Genomic DNA, 22,832 nt, shown 5'->3' with positions numbered 1-22,832 from the left:
TCTATTCTCATTCAATTTTATGACAGATATGAGTGCTATTGTTGAGGTATTGAACCATCTTTTATTTTTCTAAAGCAGGGTTCCTAATTAACTAGAACTGGCAATTTCAAAGACTAAACGCAAATTTAGAACCTCATTTTTGGCTCAGCCTGAACCTAGTGATCATCCTAGAATCTCAATTTTGGCTCAAATCAACTAGAAAGAAGCCAAGAAAGTGGTGCTACCAACAAGTTGAACATAAAAGAAGTTAAATAGGTTTATACAGGAAAAACAATACTATGAATGATTATCAGCATAAAACCATGGCTAGTAGTAATTTTTATCTGTACAGTATGGGCATGTTAAAACTCTTCCCCAAATGGGAAGCGCCCATATCTCTTCAACTCTGATGAAACCAAAATAACTCAAAAACTCAAAAAAGGGAACACTGAATATGATATATGCTTTTTGTATATTAAAGAAGTGTGACTATTCACCATCCCTCCATACTTCCCGGAGGAGTCGATATCTCACAACATCCCTACCCCCCTTTCCCTTAGGCAGCCAACTGGGTTTTGTTGAAGTAGGAGTACCTCGGCTGTTGTCACCGATTATTGAAGTTATGGGGGAATCCAGTTCATCAAGCTCATCATCGCTAATGTATGACTTTCTAAGCAGTGATGACCCACTCCTCTGCAGACTTTGGCTTCCCACCTCCCCTATGATGCTTGCAAATGAAGCAGCTGAAGGGGGAGAATAGACTGGGGGAGTCGCAATGCATGGGAAGCTTGTGATAGACTCTTCTGCACCCTCAAGAGAGTCCTGAATTGAAGACAAACTGAATGTATTAACAGAAAATGCAATTTACAGAAAGGCTTGTCCTGGTTTTAAGGTTTAGGATTTAGATCAACTAAAGGGTTTAAAAGTGGGTGATGAAAGATTTGCGTTAAACAAAGGAAATTATTGGGGAAGGACCTACCTCAGAATCCAGGGTTTCAAAGATGACCTCTGGAATTGGGTCGGGACAGAACTCATCTGGGACAAAATTGTCAAGGACCCTCCTGATGATCGGTACGCCAAAAGTTGGGCATACCTTCAAAGATTGAAATTTGGAAGAGTGAATAGGGAAAATAAATTTATGAACCAAGATTGTGAAATTGAAAGAACTTGAGTTACCAGGATATTACCTCTTTTCTTGTGGACCTATCAGCTAGCATTTCAAATGGAAGCATCATGAGATCACTCAATGCATTAAGGAGATGGAAGACCTTGAAGGAGGTCTCACATTTCAGCCTCTTGTCATCACTAAATTCATTTGTATCTCCAGGTGCGTCATTGTCATCAATACCAAATAGATCTGTAAGCCATCTCGACCAGTTCCCTACCTGTTTTGACAGAAAATGTAGCAAAGCTTTCAATCAAGAGAAACTAATTCATTTACAATTGGTGCAGATGTGAGACTCTTTTTGTTGATAATTAGGAAGAATCCAGAAAGAAACATCAAGGAAGAGTAACTCCAGAGAGAACTCCCATAACAGCCTTATACAGTGACTTACAATTTAAAAATGACTCTTTCAATGTAATTAAGGAACAACATTTGAAAGAAAAGGTATCCCATCCAAGTTCATACATTTCCACCTTTACTTTTTTCCTTAGGAGACTGTTCAGAACACACTACAAAATATCATTATTAGGAAATCATTAAAAGTCATTTTCCCCTTAAGTCACTTCCAAGAGCACCCACCAAAGATGAGGGCAGGATAGCTCAAACGCTGAATTCTGATTATGAAAATATAAATGCCAAACAGCCAAGAAAAAGAAAGATACCAGTGAAGGTGATAATGAGAAATACACATCCTGCAACTCTAACAAAATAAGGACATGTTGCACATAAATAAGATAAATATGAAGAGCTATCAAAATGGTTTACATAAAAAAGGGGTTCACAGAACAAGGTGTTCATTACTCACAGCATTTTTCAATTGAGCACCAGCACCAAAGCTTGATTTTCCAGCTGGAATAGGGAGAACTTTAGAATCACAGATGGGATCAGACACAGGATCTGTTGGCATCTCTTCAGCTGATTCACGAAGAATAGCATTGAACATTCCCACGTCTAATCTACTGACCAACTGTTCCATGACCTAGAAACACAACAGAAGAACTTATTTCTAACTGGTGCATTCTAGCTATACTACTGCTAAGCCAATAAAAACGATATAAGTGCACATAACATGATGCAGAAGCTGAATATAACATAGGAAATGTATCAAGAGATATGGATATAAAACAGTAGATATCAGAAAACAAATATTGGCTTCCTCAAGATTACAGCTTTATTGTGATAATGGGATACTAACACAGATTTGAGACCACTGGTGGAACCAAAAAAAAAAAAATTTCCTTACATGTTAAAATTTTTTAGGAAAATAAAACCTAAAATGGAAAATTTGCCCCCTCTAAAAAATACTAATTATTTTTCTTTTTAATTTTTAATTCTTTTAAAACTTTTTTATATAAAATCAAAAAAAAAAAAATTAATGTTCTTAGTTCTATGGTTGTTTAATTTGATACATTTTCATAATTAATATTTAAAATTATTTTATTATTTAATAATAATAATAAATACCATTAATTACCATACAATTTATAAATAAGGATTATAATATAATATTTTTCACTGCCCCCCCAACAAAACTCTCTGGCTCCGCCACTATTTGAGACTTCATGAATTGATGCATGAACTTCCTACAGATAGCTTTTGATTCAGATCATCTTATCACTTAAAGCATTTTTTCTTTAATATCAAATATCACTCTAAAGCAATATCCCTGATTAAATGCCAGCCTCATTAGATAATTTCCAATCTATAATGAAAACAGAATCAAACAAGAATTTCATTAAAGATATGATTTTGATGATTCTTGGATGAAAGCACTAAGTGGTAGTATTGGTTTAATGTGCCAGATTGCATTTTCACTATGTGACTCAAGATCACTGTGGTACAAACATACAAGAACACAATGTACAGATAAGTGATTGAAAATATTTAATCAAATACAAGCCATCCAATGCCATTTTCACTTTCTACTTTCTACAGAAAAACATAAGCATGACTTGGTCGTGTACTATGGTATTACCATACAAATGCAAAATGCTAGCAGTTTTGATATAACCAAACTAGAAGTGTGTAAGGTAAAAAATTCAGCATTACAAAGCACAGTGAGGAAGGAAATTGTAATGCATAAACATACCAATCTAGATAGCACAGGCAAGCAGCCACACTCATGCCCTCCAGCTCGTGTAGGACAAAGCCTTTCACAGGCATCTTTGAATGCCCTCTTCCATAGTTCAATAGAAAAATTCCCCTGCTCTTGATCACCCAAAGAATGTCTCCTTCCATATGTTTTCCTTGAGTTTGAACCCCTACTTCCATCACTAATCTTTGCAGCTGTGGACTGCATGTATGGAGTAAGGGTCTGAAAGGACAGAACAGAGGAAACCAAATTATCCATGAGGAGTAAGGACATTATAAATCAAACTAGAACTTGCTCTTAGGCCAGAAGCAGATACAGCTACAGAAGAAAAAAGATAAGAAGAATTAGGATTTAACCTGCCACCACACAGACTCAATGATTCGGGAGAAGATCCAACCTTCAATCTTTTCCAACACAAGAATAAATGTTTGTGGGTCCTCCCAGTCATCAGAACTCTCTCTTGCATTATTTTCTTCTTTATTGTACCTGTTTCTACCTCCACCACTTCTGGTGGAAGGTCCAGCAGAAAGTGGCATTTCCACAACGGCCTGGCTGACAGTTGCTCTCAATACAATTGAATTCGACAACCAGAAAGTTAACCTGTCACAGAACACAGAAATTCAATAAAATTTGAAAAGAAACATAGAAATATTTTGATTGGGAAAAATTAGAAAGCAATTTGTCAGATGATTCAGATCATCCGACAAACATGACTTATTTTACCCCAGAAGCTTTCCCAGGTGGAACCCATTAACACTATGTCCCACTATTGTTCTTGGGTTAAACTTTACTGGGGATTTCTAGTTTCCACCATTCTGCACCCAAAGTAATCTTTGGTCCACCAGAGTGAGTCTCGCTAGTATTTCTGCCAACTTTAACTTGACTTGAATTGAAGAATGTCCAGATCATATGTTAGCACATACCTTGGAACATCATTTCCACATGCTTTAGAAACCAGAACTAATCCTGAAGCAGCAGCTCTGGCAGCACTTGCCCTCTTAGCTTGGGTCCTCGCTTTGCAAGCATGAAGATAAAATCTAGAAAGACGCCGAGCTGGAGCATGGACCTTATTTGTAGAACTTCCATGCTCAGCAACAACCGAGTAAAGGCCAACCTCAATGGCAGCAGCCTCCCTCAACTCTTCCTCAAGCATCTTAATTCTAGACTCCACTTCAACTTTGCTGTCAGAAAAGTTATTTATTCTTTCCTTTCTTTCACTTGCTGCAAAACCTTTAGCATCTTTATGAGAATCTTCCTGAATATCAATTTCCTTTTCCTTTTCCATAAGTGGACTATGCTCCAATAACCCAACAGGTTTAGCTCTCTCATAAGATAACTGTACAGACTTCACATGCTTTAGTTTATGATTGGTTGCCAAACTTCCCTGCATCTCAGGCACTCGCTTGTTGAATGCAAGAGTATTACTCCTTAATGCAACTTGCTTCCTGGTAACATCTTGGGTAAATTTACTAACTAATTCATTCTCTGAAGAATGTTTCTTCTTCTCCAAGTTCTGTTCTCCCTGTCCATTTTCTTGCTGCTCCTTTTCCTCTTTGTCAAGATCAACATGCAAATCAGCAACAGTTGTAGGCTCCTCTTGGTCATTTTTGTTTAACCTTCGTGATTTCTCATCATCCTTTCCATTGGCTTGAGATTCTACAGTTGCTACAAGGTTAGAGTTGACACCCACCTGAATTTTTGTTCCTGAGGGTGTGACTTTGGTTGCAAGGTTGTCAATGAAATTGCTCCTACTGGATTCTTCAGTACTACTTAGAATTTTGGCACTTCTGTCAGCAAACTTCCCACGGACAATAACTTTCTGCTCAAAACTTGTGCCCTTACCAGACTCTTCATTTTTTCCTTGAGAACCAAAGGAGGAGGAAGAAGACTGAACATGATTAGTAACAGTCTCTTCTAGGCTTGACATTGAGCTTTTCTTGGAAAAATCAGAAAAAGAAACCTCATCATTTACAGGGCTCTCAAGTTTAGTCAACAAGCCTGTTGATAAAAGGGATGAACTCCCATTCAGGTGTTTGGATGCTTCAGGAACAAAATTTGCCTCTGGTTTTACAGGTGCAGGTCCCAAAGATGGGGCAGGCTCTTCATTGTTCCTTCTTAAGCTATCCTTTGCTGATCCTGATCCATTCTGCAATTTGATAGAAACTGAATAAGAAACTATATACATAATTACAAAACTTTTTTAACTTTTCTTTTCCATTTTCTTCTTCTTCCTTTTCTTTTCTTCTTCTTTTTCTTTCTTTCTTTTTTTTTTCTTTTGTTTGCAATATATCAGTAAACATCCAAAAGTATGTAACCCATTCATCCAATTTGAACTCATCACTTGAATTTTAATTCCATAAAAACCTAACAAAAACAACCAACTTGAAAGAAAGAAGAAAATGAATATCTAATGGGCATATATGACAAACTTTATGGTAATTTAAAATGGGCAAGAACACTATAATGGTGTAGAAAACATTAATGAATTTCTATTCATGCACTCAATTCAACACAGAGAAGTAAGTAAATAAAAAAAGCTCTGAAATTGAAAACATTTAGCAGTGAAAATGAATAGAAAGTAATCAGCCAAGTACCTCTTCAGTTTGGGCCGGTGAACATCCAGTGGTCTCAAATGCAGAAGAGGAAATGATGCGTGATGAATGTGAGGAAGCACCACCATCATCATCATCAGTAAAAGAGGCGATCTCGACTTCCTCATTATTTTCTTCGCTCATCAATTCTGAAACGGATTCACCTCCGTCCTGATCCAATGATGCCTCTTTTGATAAGCTGACCACTGACGATGAACTGGTGCTATCCTTTGCAAATGGCTGAATTTTAAGAAAAATAACTGGCTGCACCATATTCCTATGACTCTTCTTGCAGCTCAATGGAGTGCTAATGGTAATGGCTTCTTCTATAATCCCATAGTCCGCAAGGTTTATTATAGCCGATCCCAAGACTTGACCTTTCCCTGCTTTGTCCTTTCGAGGTTCATACAGATTGAACTCTAAGCAGTTCTTCTGGAAACTGTCACGCCCCCGGCTTTTTCCATCCTTGTACAAAGCAACAGGAAGCCTAAAAGACTCGCTGAATTCAATTCTCCCATTTCCAACACTACAACTAAGAAACCCAGAAGCCTGATCACCATTTTCCCATTGAAAAACCACAGATTGAACTGATCTGAGGGACTGTGAGGGTGGCCAAGGTTTAATCTCCTGAACATGAACTATATAATCAACCTTAACCAAAACACCTTTACGATTCTTCGTCCTCAGCCCAAGAACCATGGTTTCAGATATAGTACAAACACACTTATTATCTTCACTATGCAGCACCAATGCCTTCAATTATGATCTATCACAATGCCTCCAAAATCAAAAGCCCCAAAGACCCAAAAAGGCAGATTATAGAATCAGAAACAACACATCAGAATGTTCCAAATCTGAATGATTACTAATGCTTATGGGCGTGGCCAACCCCAGCCATCACACACAAAACTCAGATAGAACCAGCCCCAAAGGGGCCAAAATCAAATCCAATCATAACCAATGGAAAACCAACCAAACCAAAGCTCAATTCCAGACCATTCAACAACCACTATAAAAACAACAAATCAGTTACCAAACTTGAGAAGGCCAGGAGGTGGCTAAGAGCTAAGAGGGCAAATGCAGCAGAGAATGCAAGGGTCCACAGCTGAGAGGTGAGAAATTATTATGTGGGTTTGCTTGTAGGTCAAATGTGAAAAAAAAATTGTGGGTTCAAAGAAGGAAACTGAAGGTGAAAGGTAGGTATTATCATTCTAATTATGATGGGGAATTGGCAAAAGAAGAGGAAAAGATCCAAACGTGTCGGCTCAGCCCACGGTACTGAATTCCCTTTACAACTTTTGCAAGGAATTTGGATGAGATGTGAATGCAGAGAGATCCACCATCTCTTTCCCTCACCATTTTCTCCTTGTAGCTTTGTGCTTTGATTGATATTAACTTTAGAACTTTGGGCTAGATTCCTCACAATATTAAATATTTGCCGTCCAATTGAAATTCTTTTCATTTTTGGTATTGTCATCATTATCTTTTGAAAAAGTAAGGATAATTATTACATTAAATATAATAAAAAATCATACATAGTCTAATTTCATATGATACAGCACTCACATCAAATAATTATAGATATGAATAGCATAATATTATTTCTTTCATAAAAAATATTCTAAAATCATAGAAAAAATAAATTTATTTCATGCTTTGAAATTTAAAAGGAAAAATTATAACAAGAAGACATAGAAATAAAAATTATAAAAAAAAAAAAAAAATGTAGCATGCCATTGTCTATAATCATTTAATAAGTGAAGTTTCTAGAATGAAACTTTTTTTACAAAAATATTTGTACATTCATGACTTCTTCTCTTTTTCAGAAAAAAAAAAAAAAAATTCAAAATCTAATCCTTGACACAAGACCAGGTCTTAATTCTTAACTTTATACTTCAACCAAAGACTTAATCAAGCCCCCTCAATAGCACCTTGTCTTAAATTGGGATTGACTCTTGTATATTTACTACTCTTATGAAAGAAAAAAAATATTAAAAAAATGTTAAATAAGTTTTGCTTTTTTTATGGTTTGTATATTTTTCTCTTCAAATTTAAATTTTAATAATTTATTAGGAATGACAATGGGACAGTTTTTTTTTTCTCATTTTCCACTATCCTGATAGAATGAGTTTAAAATTTAAATAAATTGATTTGAGGGAGTTTGAGATTTTTTAAAAAAAAATTTTGGAATGGGTTCAAAACGGATTGGAGTATTGTTTTATCCTCCCTTGATTATATAATAAAATATTTTTTAATAAATAAGTTATAAAAAATTATAATATTTTAATTATTTATAAAATACATTAATTTTAATGTAATTAAAAAAAGTTAAATAATTTTTTAAAAACTTTTCAAAAAAAAGTTAAACCCAATAAGACGAGATGGGTTCGGGCACCCCGCTCACTTCATTTAATTTTTTTAATAAGACAAGGATGAAAATTATTTTCCTATTGAAATGGAGGCAATTCATTTTAAACTGATCTCATTACTATCCTTAAATAAACCTTAAAATAAAATAAACTAATTCTTTGTCACATAAGGAAAGAGTGATATAATTAATCTTTATTTACATATGATTAGTACGCCCAATAATATTCAATGACTCAAAATTTTGAATGAATGTTTAATATTGAGTTGGTGAATGATGTGGAGTGGGATCTAAATTTATAACTAATCTTTTTGTAGCTATTTGAAGATGGGCAGCACCAAGGTTGAACTGTCCACGTCTACCTTTTAAAACTAATATTTTTCTTGGTAAAGATCTTAGTCCCAAACATCATAAATAAAGTCTTTTTACCTTTTGGTAATAAAATTTTGAGTGTGATCTAAGAAAAGAAAACTTTTCTATCGTTTGAAAAGAGATGTTACTGAACAAACAACGACGTCGTTTTATATTACTTAGGGAAAGACAAACGACGAAGTAGTCTATTAGAAGTTGCCGTTTTACGAAGCGATGTATGGGTAAGAAGAAACGGCGCCGTTTTAACGAAGTAAGAAAATGACTCAGCGTTTGCAAACCCCAAATTAAAAGACGACGTCGTTTGCTTAAAAGCAGGAAAACGAAAAAGAAAAAAACAGAAAGGGATTAAGGGCCTGTTTGGTAGAGCCTCAAAATGGCAATCTTACCTTTTTTAAAAGGCCAAATGTTTGAGAGGACTTTTTGGTCAGTTTCACTGTGGTGGACGGAGCAGGTACGAGCACCCTTCATTCAAATGGGTTTGAATTTCTCCGATTTTTGGTGAATGGGATTTGCTGGTCTTTCTCGGGGAAAATTTTGTCAACCATTGGTTAGCCGATATGATTTATTTCGTTTAGAGTGATGGGAGATTCTAGAATACATTGGCAGGGTTGGTTGTATGCCTTATTTGTTATAAAAATTTATAATAATATCTAACCATTGGTTTCTATTTTTAACTTTTATGAATAAATAAAATAAAAAATAAATAGAAATTATTTTCATCAATTTTTAAAAATAAAATAAAATACAGAAAAATTTAAAAACATAAAAATTAAATAGAATAGAATATAGTACCATTTTTCACAATTCTGAAAATCTTTAAATATGACTTTTTTTTAAATTACATGTGTTTTTCTTAATTTCTTTTAATTTCTCTAGAATTTTTTATTAAGCAAATAAATTTTATATCAAATTACATTTGATATATAAAATTTATTAAATTTTAAAAATAATTTAAGAATAAGCAAATAATTTTCTTTTTTTTTTTCTTTTCTTTTTTTCTCTTCTGTCTCCATAACATCCACACTGTCACTCCACATGTTGTCGTCACCTTCATTCATCATGGTGACTACTAATGGCGTCACTATCAAGGTCATTGCCAATGATCATCCCCTCTCCTATCATCTCCCTCTCTTTTTCCTTTTCTCTCTTTCTCTCTCTCTCTCTTCATCTCCCTTTTTCCCATCACCAACATTGTTTCCCCATCGCTCATAGCACCACCATTTCCCCACCACTCATAGCAACGCCACATACAACCACTTTCCTATTGGCATATTAGATATAAGCAACAAAAGTAATACCAATTTTTCAAAAAGAATTGATCTTTAGGGTTAAAGTATTAACATTTAGGTTTGGATGTTCACAAACCTTAAATTTCAAGTTTTGAAAATAACCTTGAAATTATTGAAAGTCTCATAAACCTACAATTTTTTGTTCAATGACTCAACTTTGTTCTTGGTACATTTCTAATGGGGAGAAAAGAAAGGTGGAGGTTATGACTCTCTTTCTCTTTGAATGATGGAAGACAAAAGTGTTGAAAACCCTAACCCCTATGAGATATTTATAGATTCCTAATTGGACTTAAGTGACTTGAGTTCATATGGGCTTAGACCACTTAATTTAGCATAACTTAGGTCTATTTATTAATCAATTAGTCCTATCCAAAGACCTTATTCATTTACCCTTGTACAATCTTATATAATTATTAAAACACTCTTATACATAAAAGTGAACCTAAAGTCAATCTGACTCTCATAACTCATGTCAACAAAGTATATAAACTTAAAACAGGGACTATTGGGACCGATAGGAGTACCGGTTCCCTCAAAATCCAATTTTGAAGTTGATTCAATATCCCACTACAAATAATCAACTAAACTCTAGTATTCTATGTAAAAAAACAACAAGACACTATATGCTTGAGTTGGTGACCTACTATCCATTGCATTTTGTCCCCTGCATAAATGAGTGTTTGTAGTCTAATAAGGTGAAAGTTATCAGTTTTTTAAAACTACCTCTATTATCCTTGAGTTTCATATCATTCTATTGTATATTCAACTAACATATCTTAGCTCTCAAATGACCTATATCAACTTCCACTTAAATAACTATTATAACCATAGTTTCCATGAATACGTCTTCTTAGAATCACCCAATGGGACGTTATGTCTCAATCCCATGAGATATCATGGTGTCTCTATTAAAAATACATATTTTTATAAGTTTTCATCAATAGTGACCTAATTTATAAGAGGAATATATGATTAGCTTATGATCTCACCTATAGGTCAAAGTCACCGGTAACTTTAATACAAGTTTAATATTCTTTCAAGGTTAAAGAACAACATAATGAAGCAGCTTAGTGAAGTCATGGTTGCTTGATAGCCTTAAGGCATGACACACCATAGGTTTTGTCCAATGTATAACCAAACACACTAGTACACTCACCATGGGAAATTCATCCCGATAATTATGACCAATCATCCTTCCAATTAGAAGGTAGTGCACTATAACTTTTAATGGGTTGCCTAAACCCATGGACTAATTGTGAACAAGTCTTCTATTTGTAAAGAATTCATGACTTAGATCTTTCTGTGTAACTCTTAATACACTTAAGTTACATACAATGCAAAATATACAAGCAAGAATACTCATAAAGAATGCATGGAATAAGGATAAATAAAAGTAAAATCGAAATTTCATCATGTTATATTTTTAGGGGCTCTATCCTAACATTCCTTACCACTCCGCCATCGACCACCACTAACGGCATCACCCACCTCCATCTACCTCTTCTCTCTCTCTCTCTCTATTGATATCTCTCCCTTCTCATTTCCACTTCCATTTTCATCAAACCGACTATGTTGATGTTCCTCCCTCAATCCCTCTACATTGCAACCACCACAAACATTGTCACCACTCACAACCACTACCATTCTTCGACTTAGCTACCATTCATTCTTTCATTCCTAAGGCTTTCAATGAGAGTAAACATATTGCCTTGATCTTTAAACTACCTATTTACTTTTGGTATTAGGCTTAAGCCTGTGGATATTTTGCTTTACTTTTAATTTTGTTTTGTTTGGATGTAGGTTTACATTGTTGCTTTGGATTATTCAAATTTGGGTTATGGTTCGGTTATTTTGGGTTATACTTTTTGGTTACCTTATTTAGGCTTGATGTATTTTGACTAGGGATCGATTCGGTTAATTTTTATAGATCTTGAGTTTAGGCCTAGTTAAGTTACCTTTTAATTTATGTGGGCTTTGATTCTCCATTTAGTTTGATTTAGGCTTATTGATATGTGGATTTTGTTGTTAGGCTTTAATTTGTTTTATTTTGATTTAGGCTTGTGTACTTGTTTGGATATTGCTTTGGGCTTGGACTTTGAATTATTTTTCTATGCTTGGAAAATTTCTTTTTGCATAGCATGATGGCTAGAGGAAGAGGCATAGCAAATGTGTAGTAAGTTGGTTGAAAGCAGTTGGTGTGGTTGAAGACCAGGCTGCTAGAAGCATGGAGGAGTTAAGATTGTGAGCCAAACTTGGAAGACAACTCTCTAGGGCTTCAGTAAGACTCCTTGTATATATTTTATTTCTTTGGGAGACTTCATCTATTGTATATTTTGGTAAGGGGAGTTTTCTTGCATGTCTGAAATTTTTTTTTTTTTAAATGAAATATTTTTATTAATAAATAAAACCATTTTCTTAAAAATAATTTTGGAATTATTTTTTTCCTCAAAATAAAATTGGTAAAACCTTATTTTTAATAAAATTGAAAAATATTTTTTTTAAATAAAATGGAAAAAGTAATAAATTGAGATTTTAATTTTTCTTTTATAACTTGAATATATAATTTTTATAATTTTTTTTATACATTGAAACTTTTTTTAAATAAATAATAAATTTGAAATTATTTTTATAGAATCAAAATAATTTGAAAAATTCTTTTAATAAAAACGAAAAACCTTTATTAAAACCAAACAAAGATAAAATCAGATTTTTAATAAATCTTTTTTTTATAAAATTAAAATAAAAAATCAATTTTTGGTAAATAAAAAGAATTGAGGTATCTTTGTAAATAATTTTATAAAAAAAATCATTTTCCTATTAAAAATCATTTTTACTAATAAAATGGAGTGAAACATCCTTTGTAAAAAATCATTATTTTCCTGAAAAAAACAAATTAAATAATCTTCTCATTAATAAAATAAAATTTTCTTGATAATAATTGAATCAAATCATTTACTGTAAATAAGTTGAGACCTTGGTCATAAATAAATAAATTGAAATCATTTTTGTTGTAAATAAAGTCTTTTGGAATTTCTTAAAAATGTGTTGTAATATTTGCAATAATAAAAATTATTTTTCTAATTAATCTAATAAATGAGAATATTTGTTTTTCTCATTGTTATACACTCTCGTAATTTGATTTTCACCTCATGCCAGCCTTATTATATATTTGTTTGCGTAATATAAATTTCACTTTAATCTGGTTTACTTACGTTTTTTTCTCTTGGTATTTAGGATTAATTAATTATTGTAGTTACCTTCATTTACTTAGTAAAGATCGAGTTATCCTAATGTTATTTTCTAAATAAGTAACTTAATTCTCGAATTTGAATTTAATCTTTCACAAACATATTTTTTTCTACTTGATTTTTTGTAAATATGTTTTTTTTAATCAAAATAAATTATGAATTCAACTTTTCAAAGATTAGGAATGCACGCAAAAAATGGCCGGTTGACGAATATGTACCATGCAAGCAACTCATTCTTCTTAACCAACTCCAACATTTTCAAATTTTCCTCCCTTTCTTGACTGCACCAAGGTTGGTAGATCCACTCCTGTCTAATGCCTTTTCACTCATGCAAGTTTGCACCATGACTATTAACAGTGCATCACCCCAAAAAACAAGAATATACGAGATGGGAGGCCAGCAAACATTCCCCGATTGTTTTTTTGTTGCAGCGTTGTTGAATCTTGGATGGGCCGACGGCACATGAGAAAGTTTAATTTTGTTTTGACATGAATGCAGGCCGAATTCGGCAATTCGCAATGATATCACCGACCTACACATGGCTCCGTTATTCTTCGTATGGATCAACTTTTTAATATACTAATTAATTAATTATTGAAATTTTTTTGACCATATTCAATAAAAACAATGCTTTTTATTTATTAAGCTTTTTGAATGTCAAATTGTAATCTTTTAGACTATCTTCAGGTACCGGATAGGATCAGATCAAATCGGATATGTATCTCTTACATTTCAATTTTTTTTTTTTTTAAAAAAATATAAAATTTCTTTTATATTTAATAAAATTGATTTTATAAATTTTTATTTTATAAATTATTTTATAATAATCAATTTGATCTGTTTTATCAAAAAAAGTCTACGAATCAAATCCGTATAGCCCTGGCTAATATAATATTTAGTATCAACCTAATATAATATTATTTAATATCAAATCATGTGATTATTATTTAGGATTAACAATTAATTTGATTTAATTAACTATTATTACAAATCAAGTAAAAATTGTTTATTAGGATTCAAATTCTCTCTCCCGCTAAAATTGAGTAACATTTTTATTGCTCATTCATCAAGAGTTTGAATTTGAAACATTTACACATTATTACTATTCTTAATACATTTTATTTGATAGATTTTGTTTTTGCCGATGTATTGAATAATAATATATACTCAAAATTTTAAAAATGTTAATTATTCTTATTTAAATAATAAAAAATTTTCTTTAAATTATTTTTGTTAGATTTTTTGAACTTTTTATTAAAAATAATTTGTTTGCAAATTTTGAGTTGTTTGTTTTTCTAATTTTTTATAATTTATTGTAAATTTTTCGTTAAATAAAAAAATCAAAATATTTGATTTTTTTTTAAATAAAAAAAATAACATGTTGATTTTTATTTATTTATTTATATTTAATAAAAATAAAATATTACAAAAACAAATATCTAAATACTTAACCGTATTAAGCTCTATTTAAATTAGTAAATTGTAAATTAAACCTATAAATTTTATGAAATTATATTATTTTAAATATAAATTCCATCATTATCAAATTTTATAAAAATTACATTATTAACTCTTATTTTATGAAAATAGATTACCAAATGTAAAAAAAATATATCTATAAGTGTCCCTTTATATACTTTTTATTTTTCATTTTTAAAAACAAAACATAAAAATAAACTTTTTAAGGATTATACTAAAAATATAATTGTTTTAAAAATTAATTAAAAAAATTAAAGGCTTGTTTGGTCATGTTTTTAAAAAAAACCAATGAAAAAACTCCTATTTGTTCTTTATGTTACTTTGTTTTAAAATTTTGTTTTTAGAAAACAATCATAAAACCGTATTAGAAATTTTAAAAAACAATTTTTTATTTTTAAAAATGGAAAACTACTTTTAAATCATATGACTAAACAGACTTTTACTATTTTAAATTTTTATGAATATACAAGTAAATTTATATTTTTATAGAAGAGTTTTTATGTTTGAAAATAGAATTCAAGCAATATAACCAAACGTGGCCAAAATAATGTAAAAAAAAAAAAGCCAATAATGGCTAAAAAAAAGCACTAGGCTAAGAATGATTAGAATTTTTTTTATAAAGATTATAAATTCAGGAATTAATAACAAAAATTCTATTTAAAAAAAAAAGAAATTAAATTTTAGTTGAAAATAATTGATCAAACTTTTATGGTATAGAAGTTAAAAATGGAATAAAAATTTATAAATTTAAGAATTAATTAGTTAAAAGAAATAAAATAATTCACATATTTGTAAATTTAACATCTGTCGTGTTTTTATTTGAAAATAATTTATTTTTTATATAAATATCCTTAATTATTCGAGTATTTACACATAGTTATAAATGAAAGAGTTACTTTTACGAATAAAGAATGAGAATATTTTTATCAAAATAAAATAAAAAAAGGGCAAAAAAAATTGGATTTACAAAATTAAATTTTTAATGATCCTTTTAATCAAATAACTCTAAATTTAAATACCAACAACAATTTTTATTTCATTAATACCAATCAAATATAGAAAAGCCTTTTTTTTTTGTTATTTCTGTTTCCTTTATATTTTATTTATAATTATATATTATAAATATTAATGTTATAAATTTATTTCTAATACAAGTAATTATCACTAACAATTTTTTGTTAGAGCGTCAATATTAAGATTCCGAAGTTTCCTTTTCTTATAGTTTCCTTCCAGCCAAACGCAATATAAATTAAGAATCTGAAAAATCGAAGGCATTTTGGGCATGCAGCATAAGCTTCCTAGTTCTTAACGATAACTTCGACCCTGTCGTGTCTCTATATATATATTATACGATCACTCCCCGCTTCTTCTTTAATATCACTCTCCGGCGAGATCATCCATGTTTTCTGCCAACTAAGCTCACCATCCATTCTCATAATGATGGTATTCAGCAACGCCGGCACCGGATTCCTGGCCGGAAAACAGGTGTTCCCGATCGACTACGCAGCAGAAGTGTCTCAGAAGCTCGTGGATGCTTCACACCGCAACGATCTGAAGTCGGCGTTGGACTGCATCGCCGATCCTTTCGTCGACGTCAGCTTCATCGGAACTGTGTACTTGAGGGCCAGGAAGACGGAGGTTGTTCTCCACGACGAGAGTCCGCACGAAGTTCGCGTGGAGTTCGAGGAGTTCAAGACCGAGGTAACCGCTCTGTTTCTCGCTGCACATGCTGGAAACGTTGCGCTCGTCAGGAAATTGCTGGTAATTTTGGCTTTAACTTTCTCGCCTTGTTTCTGGAATTAGAGTCTGTTTGGTTGCTGAGAGAACAGAGGAAACAGAAACTCGAAGGTTTTGAATCGTGCGTTTTCTGCTGTTTTGGTTTGTTTGAACTGAAAAGGTAACTGTTATTGGTTTAGTCTTCTCTCAGCCTCAAAGAATGAAAAGTCTTCGAGTTTTGAATTTTTAAATCCTTATGTTTTATTCTATTTTCTCTGCAACCAAACAAAGTGTTAGAAACCAAAAGGTCATCCGTACTCTCGTTTCCTAACATTCTTGGCTATTGATTTGTTTGAATCTACTTTCTCACACTCATTTTTTTTTTTTAATTTCCGTTCTTGAATTTTTCAAATTTGACATTACGATACACTGAAGCAAATTCGGTGCATTTTAATTGCATTTTCGGCTTCTCGTCTTTCTTGCATTTGTTCGCTTATTTTTGGCAGTTCTTCTAAGCTTTTAGGAATTTGTTTGGAAGAAATCAAATTTGTTTAGCGGTCATCGGATTGTTTGAATTTGTGTCTCTTGAATTTTTTCCTCTCCCCCGTCTTCAATTCTATAATAATTTATGACTCCAGACTCCCTTAGGAATGTTTGACTTGCGATCTAAATCTATTCTTTTCAAATCAGATTTATAGGATTCAAACGATGATACCGACTATGGACTTTTTTTTTTATGGCGCATGATACTGTGCCATGGGCATGTTAACAATGTTGTACATATTGACTCAATAAAGCATATACTATTACATCAATTTTTGGGGTAGGGATATGAATTTTTGCTTGAATATGTCAGTATAAATATCATTAATTGTATCAAACAAAAAGCAAAAGTCATGTGGGTGAAGTGGACATATTTTGATTAAAACAAATTAGAAAACCAGGTGTGAAACCCCTTCAAGCTCTCCACCATGAAAACATTAATGGCAAATGATAAAGAAATCATGAAAACTTATTTAACAGGTATTGCTGTAATACCGGAGAGATACCCATCGAAAACAATCAAATTGTGTCATATTTACATTTAATCTCATTAATATCTGTTATCCCGTGCCTTAGTATCATCCTTTGCATCAAGTCATACCTCAATTTTAATCTTTATATCTTTCATTTAATGATTTAGATTTTTTATGCACTTTCAATGGTAATGGTGGAGATGGAAAGTTTGTGGGTAAAAAACTATAAAAAAAAGATTAAAAAAATCAAGCTTTCCTCTGAAATTGAAATAAATTTTGGTTCCATCTTTTTATCTTCCATATTTGATTGCAATGTCAGTGTCTGCGCATCGTCAGTTGCAAGTCTACGGAAGTTCTTCAATAAAGTCATTTTATGCACCAAGAAAGAGTCTTTAACAGGTCTACAGATTAGTGAGAGCAGATGCATAAAGTCTCTCAACCTTCCCAACATGTAGCATAATGGATGCATTTTTCACCTGACGGAGCCTGAGATTCGTACTCCGCTTTAATGGATTCACATTCAGGTCCTGATGGATAAAAATCACTTTACCTGAAGAATTTTCCTTTTTCAGATGATGAGTAAAAAGTGATCTGTATTATGAATATGTGATTTAGTGTAAAATTAAGAGCGATAAGATATTATTAAGCCATATATTCCTTATTACTGAGCTTTGGCATTTTGGGATCATAGAGTGTTGGAGCTAATGTGAACCAAAAGCTGTTTCGAGGCTATGCGACGACAGCAGCCGTGAGGGAGGGCCATCTGGAGATATTGCAGACACTTATCAATGCAGGGGCGTCTCAGCCGGCATGCGAGGAGGCTTTACTGGAGGCAAGCTATCTTGGGCGGGCCAGACCTGCCGAGTTGCTCATGGGCTCTGAGATGATCCGCCCATATGCTGCTGTGCATGCTCTTGTCACCGCTTGCTGCAGAGGGTTTGTGGATGTTGTGGACACGCTCATCAAGGTGAATTCCTGTTAATATTTTCTAATGCATTGGGTCTTTTTCAGTCCTTTGCATAGAGACATGTGATAAAGAGGGAATAGCTCCGACAGGGGCAGGAAAAGTGGGACCATATGCATGGTTTGCCTGTTTCCTAATTGTTTAAGCTTTTGCGGCACAGTTCTGATTCTTCCCATCTCTTTATTCCATCATTTGTTCATGGTGATTGGTTAGCTTTCCCCCACAAATTACTTAGCCAATGAGTGCATATGACTAAACCCAAACAATTTCTAACTGTAAAAACTGCTGGAGTTATGTTATTGAATGAAGGAGAATGTTGAAACAGGATTATCTTAACTAGTTTGTAATTATCTTAACTATGGGTGTGATGAGCACAGATTCATTTTCCTTTTGCTCTTCTGTTTGGAACCTAAACGAAATATCTCCAGGATCATTATTTTGCAACTGTTGCTTTAAATTTTGGTGCAGAGTCATATAGTCCCATCACTGGCATTCTTTATCCTGCAGCCCATCAATTTCGCTGGTCTTTGGCAGGGGAAATTAATTTGGTCCTTCCAGAACTGGTCCTTCTCTGTCTACCAAAATTTTAATTTCGAAAATAAATAGTATTTTCTCTTCATTCCTTAGAATTCTTTGAATCATTCATACTTTCAAGCATACATTTTTCTGATATTTCTTTCAGCATCGATAAAATGGCTCCACTATAAACCTTTAGCCATCCTAAATTCTCAGGCCCAAGGCAACCTTTTTTATTAAAAAATTCAGAAATCCCACTTACCTTAACCCAATATCAAAACCATCCGATTAAAAAAATCTTCTTTAAACATGATAACTAATTGGTTTCCTACCATGTGCTGGCTCCCACATTGAATGCAGACTCCCTTGATTCTTGATAGAAAGGAGCTCCTTGTGAGACATCAACATTTCCTTTAGTAAGTATTGTTCTATGGATGGAATAAACTGAGATATAAGCTCTTTAATAACAGTAATTCTCTTGACTGGTGGCAGTGTGGAGTTGATGCCAATGCAACTGATAGGATGCTGCTTCAGTCTTCCAAGCCTTTCATGCACACCAATGTTAACTGTAATGCGCTTGCTGTTGCCATTGTTAGTAGACAGGTCTCTGTTGTTCGATTGCTATTACAGGTAAACATTCTTGTGCAAGATCACCCAAATCACTTAGGAAAGATATTTCTCTTCAGGGACACTGTCTTATAATGTGATGACACTCGAGTGTTTTTGCAAAACTGGACAACTAATGACATGCTGTGTGAGGAAAAGTAGCTTTGTAAATACTCATGAGATGATAGTATAGCCACATCGTAAGAGAAGGCAGGAGTACATAATTCAATCCAATCACTTGTTCATGATTGAAATAAACAAAATTCAGTGTTTTCCTTGTGATGTAGTATGACACTACTTCCTAACTTTGAGTTGGAAACCAGTGGTGTGGTTTTTGCTCATCACTCCGTATCAATAATGTAGTTTATGGTACTAGAAAAGTATACAACAAATGGTAGGCAGAAATTTGCATGCAATTCATGTTAAGCATAAGAGAATAGAAGATAGTCTTTTACATCGACATTATACAGTCTCTGTGGGATGTCATTTTCTGGAATGTTGTCAAGCGATATTCCTTACTAATTCCATAGTCTGTTTTGGCTTCATATGATACGTAGAACCATAATTGTATGCTTAATGGGGAGTCTTTTGTGTCCAAATATTAGGCAAATGGGATCCTTAAGGCTATGTTTGGGTTCCCGGGAAAATTTTGGAGAGAATATGAGAGAAAGAAAATAGAGATGAAAAGTAGAAAGAAAGAAAAATTGAAGATAAATAACATATAGATTTAAAGTTAATAAATTATTTTTTGTACTACTTAAAACTCATTTCACTTATTTTAATTCTTTTAGATAAAGATTAAATAATTTAAAAATGCATGAGTTTCTAACTAATTTTAATTATATTTTTTTTTCGTATTTTTCATAGTGATACCAAACATGAGAAAATAAATTTCCTTAGCATTTTTTTCTTTTCTTAATACCAAACGTAATCTAAATGTCACACCCAAACATAAATTATGTTTGAGGCAATTCAGCACGCTCTCAATTGATATAGTCCCCCTATACTTGCTGCATATGCATATAATATGACTGCATCAACTGGTTAGATAGATTGTTTCTTAATCATTTAGACAAGCATTCTTCTTATAACATTATCACACAATTGCTCTCTAATATGCATCACCCTTTGACAATGGTAAGGCTGGCGTCAGAGTTGACATCAAAGTTAGACTTGGAGCCTGGTCATGGGACACAGCTACAGGAGAAGAATTTCGGGTAGGAGTGGGATTGGCAGAGCCCTACTCAATCACCTGGTGTGCAGTGGAGTATTTTGAAGCCAGCGGTGCTATCTTGCGCATGCTCTTGCAACACCACTCTGTTAACAACCATCACTTAGGGAGGACCCTTGTGCACCATGCCATCCTATGTGGCAATCCAGGAGCACTTGATGTGCTATTGAATTGTGGTGCAGATGTAGAATTGCCGGTGAAAACAACATCAAAAACAGAGTTACGCCCTATACATTTGGCTGCACAGTTTGGATTGGCTAAAATTCTTCAATGCCTGATCAATGCTGGCTGCAATCTCAACTCTCCAACAGCATCTGGAGAATCTGCACTAATGATCTGCACAAGATACAAACATGACGAGTGTCTTAGAGTTTTGGCCGCAGCTGGTGCTGACTTTGGTTTAGTCAATGCAGCTGGGCAATGCGCCTGCTCGATTGCAAGCTCAATTCGGTGGACTCTTGGCTTTAGACAAGCAGTGTTAGATGTAATTCATGCTGGGAGCACTGTTGCATCAAGCAATACTTCAATATTTTCCCCTCTAATTTTTGCAACTCAAGCAAATGATGCTGTGGCCCTGAAAAAACTCATTGAGCGGCCAGATATCGATATTGACGAACAGGATCAAAATGGATTATCAGCAGCCATGATTGCAGCTGCAGGGGGTCAAGTGGATGCCTTCCGGTTACTTGTTTATGCTGGAGCTAATGTAAAGCTGCAGAACAAATACGGTGAGACAGCACTTACGCTATCAGAGGCTAACCATAATGCCGATCTATTTGAAAAGGTGATCCTTGAATATGCGCTTGAAAGAGGAAACCATCGTTCTGCTGGATTTTACCCTTTACATTGTGCAGCACGCTGTGGAGACTTAGATTTGGCTCGGACATTAGCCAACAGAGGTTATGACATCAACTTTGCTGATACTGATGGATATACTCCACTCATGTTAGCAGCAAGGGGAGGCCATGGCAGCATGTGTGAGTTCTTGATCTCATGCGGGGCAATATGCAACATTAAGAATGAGAGACATGAGACAGCGCTCGTGCTTGCTAGGAAAAATGGATTTGGGAACGGCGCAGAGCGTGTGATACTTGATGAGCTTGCCCGAACACTTGTGCTAGATGGGGCTCCTGTGAAGAAGCACACAAAGAGAGGCAAAGGAACTCCCCACTGTAAACTACTGAAAATGGTGGATGGAATTGGGGTGTTGAGGTGGGGGAAGTCAAGCAAGAGGAATGTGATCTGCAGGGGGGCCGAGCTCGGGCCCAGCACATCATTCCGGTGGAACCGGAGAAGAAAGATTGACGCTGATGAGCCAGGACTGTTCCATGTAATGACCACAAAGAACAAGGAGGTGCATTTTGTATGTGAAGGTGGAATTGAAGTTGCTGAATTGTGGGTGAGGGGCATCAAGCTTGTGACAAGGGAAGCCATTTTCGGAAAGAAACAGAACGATATGTGAGTATAGCTTGAGAATTCTTCATTCTCTTTGCAGATTTATGTAAAGTTGTCTGTGGGAATACTTCATCTCAATGTATTCTTCTTCCCAGTGTTTCCTTTTTCAAAGCTGATAATGTATATTACTACACTCGAGAAAAAAGTGGGGCATCAACATTTGAGATCAATGTTAGAATTGCCAGATAATTTTAATGTTAATAATTCATATGCATTGAAAATAAAACTAGATGCTACATTGCCCTTCAAAAGTTGACAAAATAGTTTGGGAACTAAAGTTGAATTCATTGTATGTTTTACTTTGCAATCAAGTTTGGACTACAAGAAAATTTCAACTGAATTGAAAAGTTTCATTATGAAGTTTTTACCTAGTCACATTGTTTGCGATTTAGCAAATTCTTTTATACTATTATGACATTCTTGTCCACGTAATCAAATTTGGAGCACATTAAAGTTTATATTTTTTTTTATCTTAAACAATTTCAAAGATAAGGAAAATCCTTCCAGTGACATTTATATACTTTGAGGCTCCTACATAAATTTAAATCAGAAGTGCACTTTGGATAGGGTTAGACAATCATTTTCAATATTCAAGTTGGATTTGGGTTAGGTTTTTTCAATTTAAACTCAATTTGGGTTAAATTCAGTGTAGGGTTCAAACAACTCAAATCTAACCTGAATCCTTAATGTTTTTATAAAATTTATAATGCATTTTATCACCTATAATAATATTTTATTTTCTTTT

At 33.5% G+C, this 22,832-nt stretch overlaps 2 protein-coding genes across 2 annotated transcripts; one reads left to right on the top strand and one right to left on the bottom strand.

The window, feature by feature from the left end:
• Positions 1–215: 215 nt before the first annotated feature.
• On the bottom strand, positions 216–7,224 carry LOC100254476 (uncharacterized). Its single transcript, XM_010657129.3, has 8 exons — positions 5,831–7,224; positions 4,160–5,382; positions 3,593–3,836; positions 3,234–3,458; positions 1,950–2,123; positions 1,167–1,364; positions 959–1,072; positions 216–801 (listed from the first exon to the last, which is right to left on the bottom strand). Exons 1-8 carry the CDS (start codon positions 6,524–6,526, stop codon positions 469–471), a joined length of 3,207 nt encoding a protein of 1,068 aa, XP_010655431.1. The 5' UTR covers positions 6,527–7,224; the 3' UTR covers positions 216–468.
• Positions 7,225–15,850: 8,626 nt separating this feature from the next.
• Positions 15,851–22,257, top strand: LOC100249369 (uncharacterized). The gene is made up of 4 exons (XM_002265434.5): positions 15,851–16,344; positions 18,007–18,282; positions 19,288–19,425; positions 20,544–22,257. The coding sequence occupies exons 1-4, from the start codon at positions 16,021–16,023 to the stop codon at positions 22,092–22,094; spliced, it is 2,289 nt and encodes a 762-aa protein (XP_002265470.3). The 5' UTR covers positions 15,851–16,020; the 3' UTR covers positions 22,095–22,257.
• The last annotated feature ends 575 nt before the right edge of the window (positions 22,258–22,832 follow it).

Source organism: Vitis vinifera, chromosome 1 (genome assembly GCF_030704535.1).
Source record: "Vitis vinifera cultivar Pinot Noir 40024 chromosome 1, ASM3070453v1".
In the NCBI taxonomy this organism is placed as follows: domain Eukaryota; kingdom Viridiplantae; phylum Streptophyta; class Magnoliopsida; order Vitales; family Vitaceae; genus Vitis; species Vitis vinifera.
The sequence above is the reverse complement of the archived record's forward strand: the minus strand, read 5'-3'. Positions and strand labels throughout refer to the sequence as shown.

Excerpts from the sequence above, each read along its gene's own strand:
- LOC100249369 (XM_002265434.5), top strand. The coding sequence starts at position 16,021 with ATGATGGTATTCAGCAACGCCGGCACCGGATTCCTGGCCGGAAAACAG. Across the intron at positions 16,345-18,006 it reads CGCTCGTCAGGAAATTGCTG|AGTGTTGGAGCTAATGTGAA; the intron begins GTAATTTTGGCT and ends TTGGGATCATAG. Across the intron at positions 18,283-19,287 it reads TTGTGGACACGCTCATCAAG|TGTGGAGTTGATGCCAATGC; the intron begins GTGAATTCCTGT and ends GACTGGTGGCAG.
- LOC100254476 (XM_010657129.3), bottom strand. The coding sequence starts at position 6,526 with ATGGTTCTTGGGCTGAGGACGAAGAATCGTAAAGGTGTTTTGGTTAAG. Across the intron at positions 3,837-4,159 it reads TGTGGAAATGATGTTCCAAG|GTTAACTTTCTGGTTGTCGA; the intron begins GTATGTGCTAAC and ends GTTCTGTGACAG. Across the intron at positions 3,459-3,592 it reads TTGAGTCTGTGTGGTGGCAG|ACCCTTACTCCATACATGCA; the intron begins GTTAAATCCTAA and ends CTGTCCTTTCAG.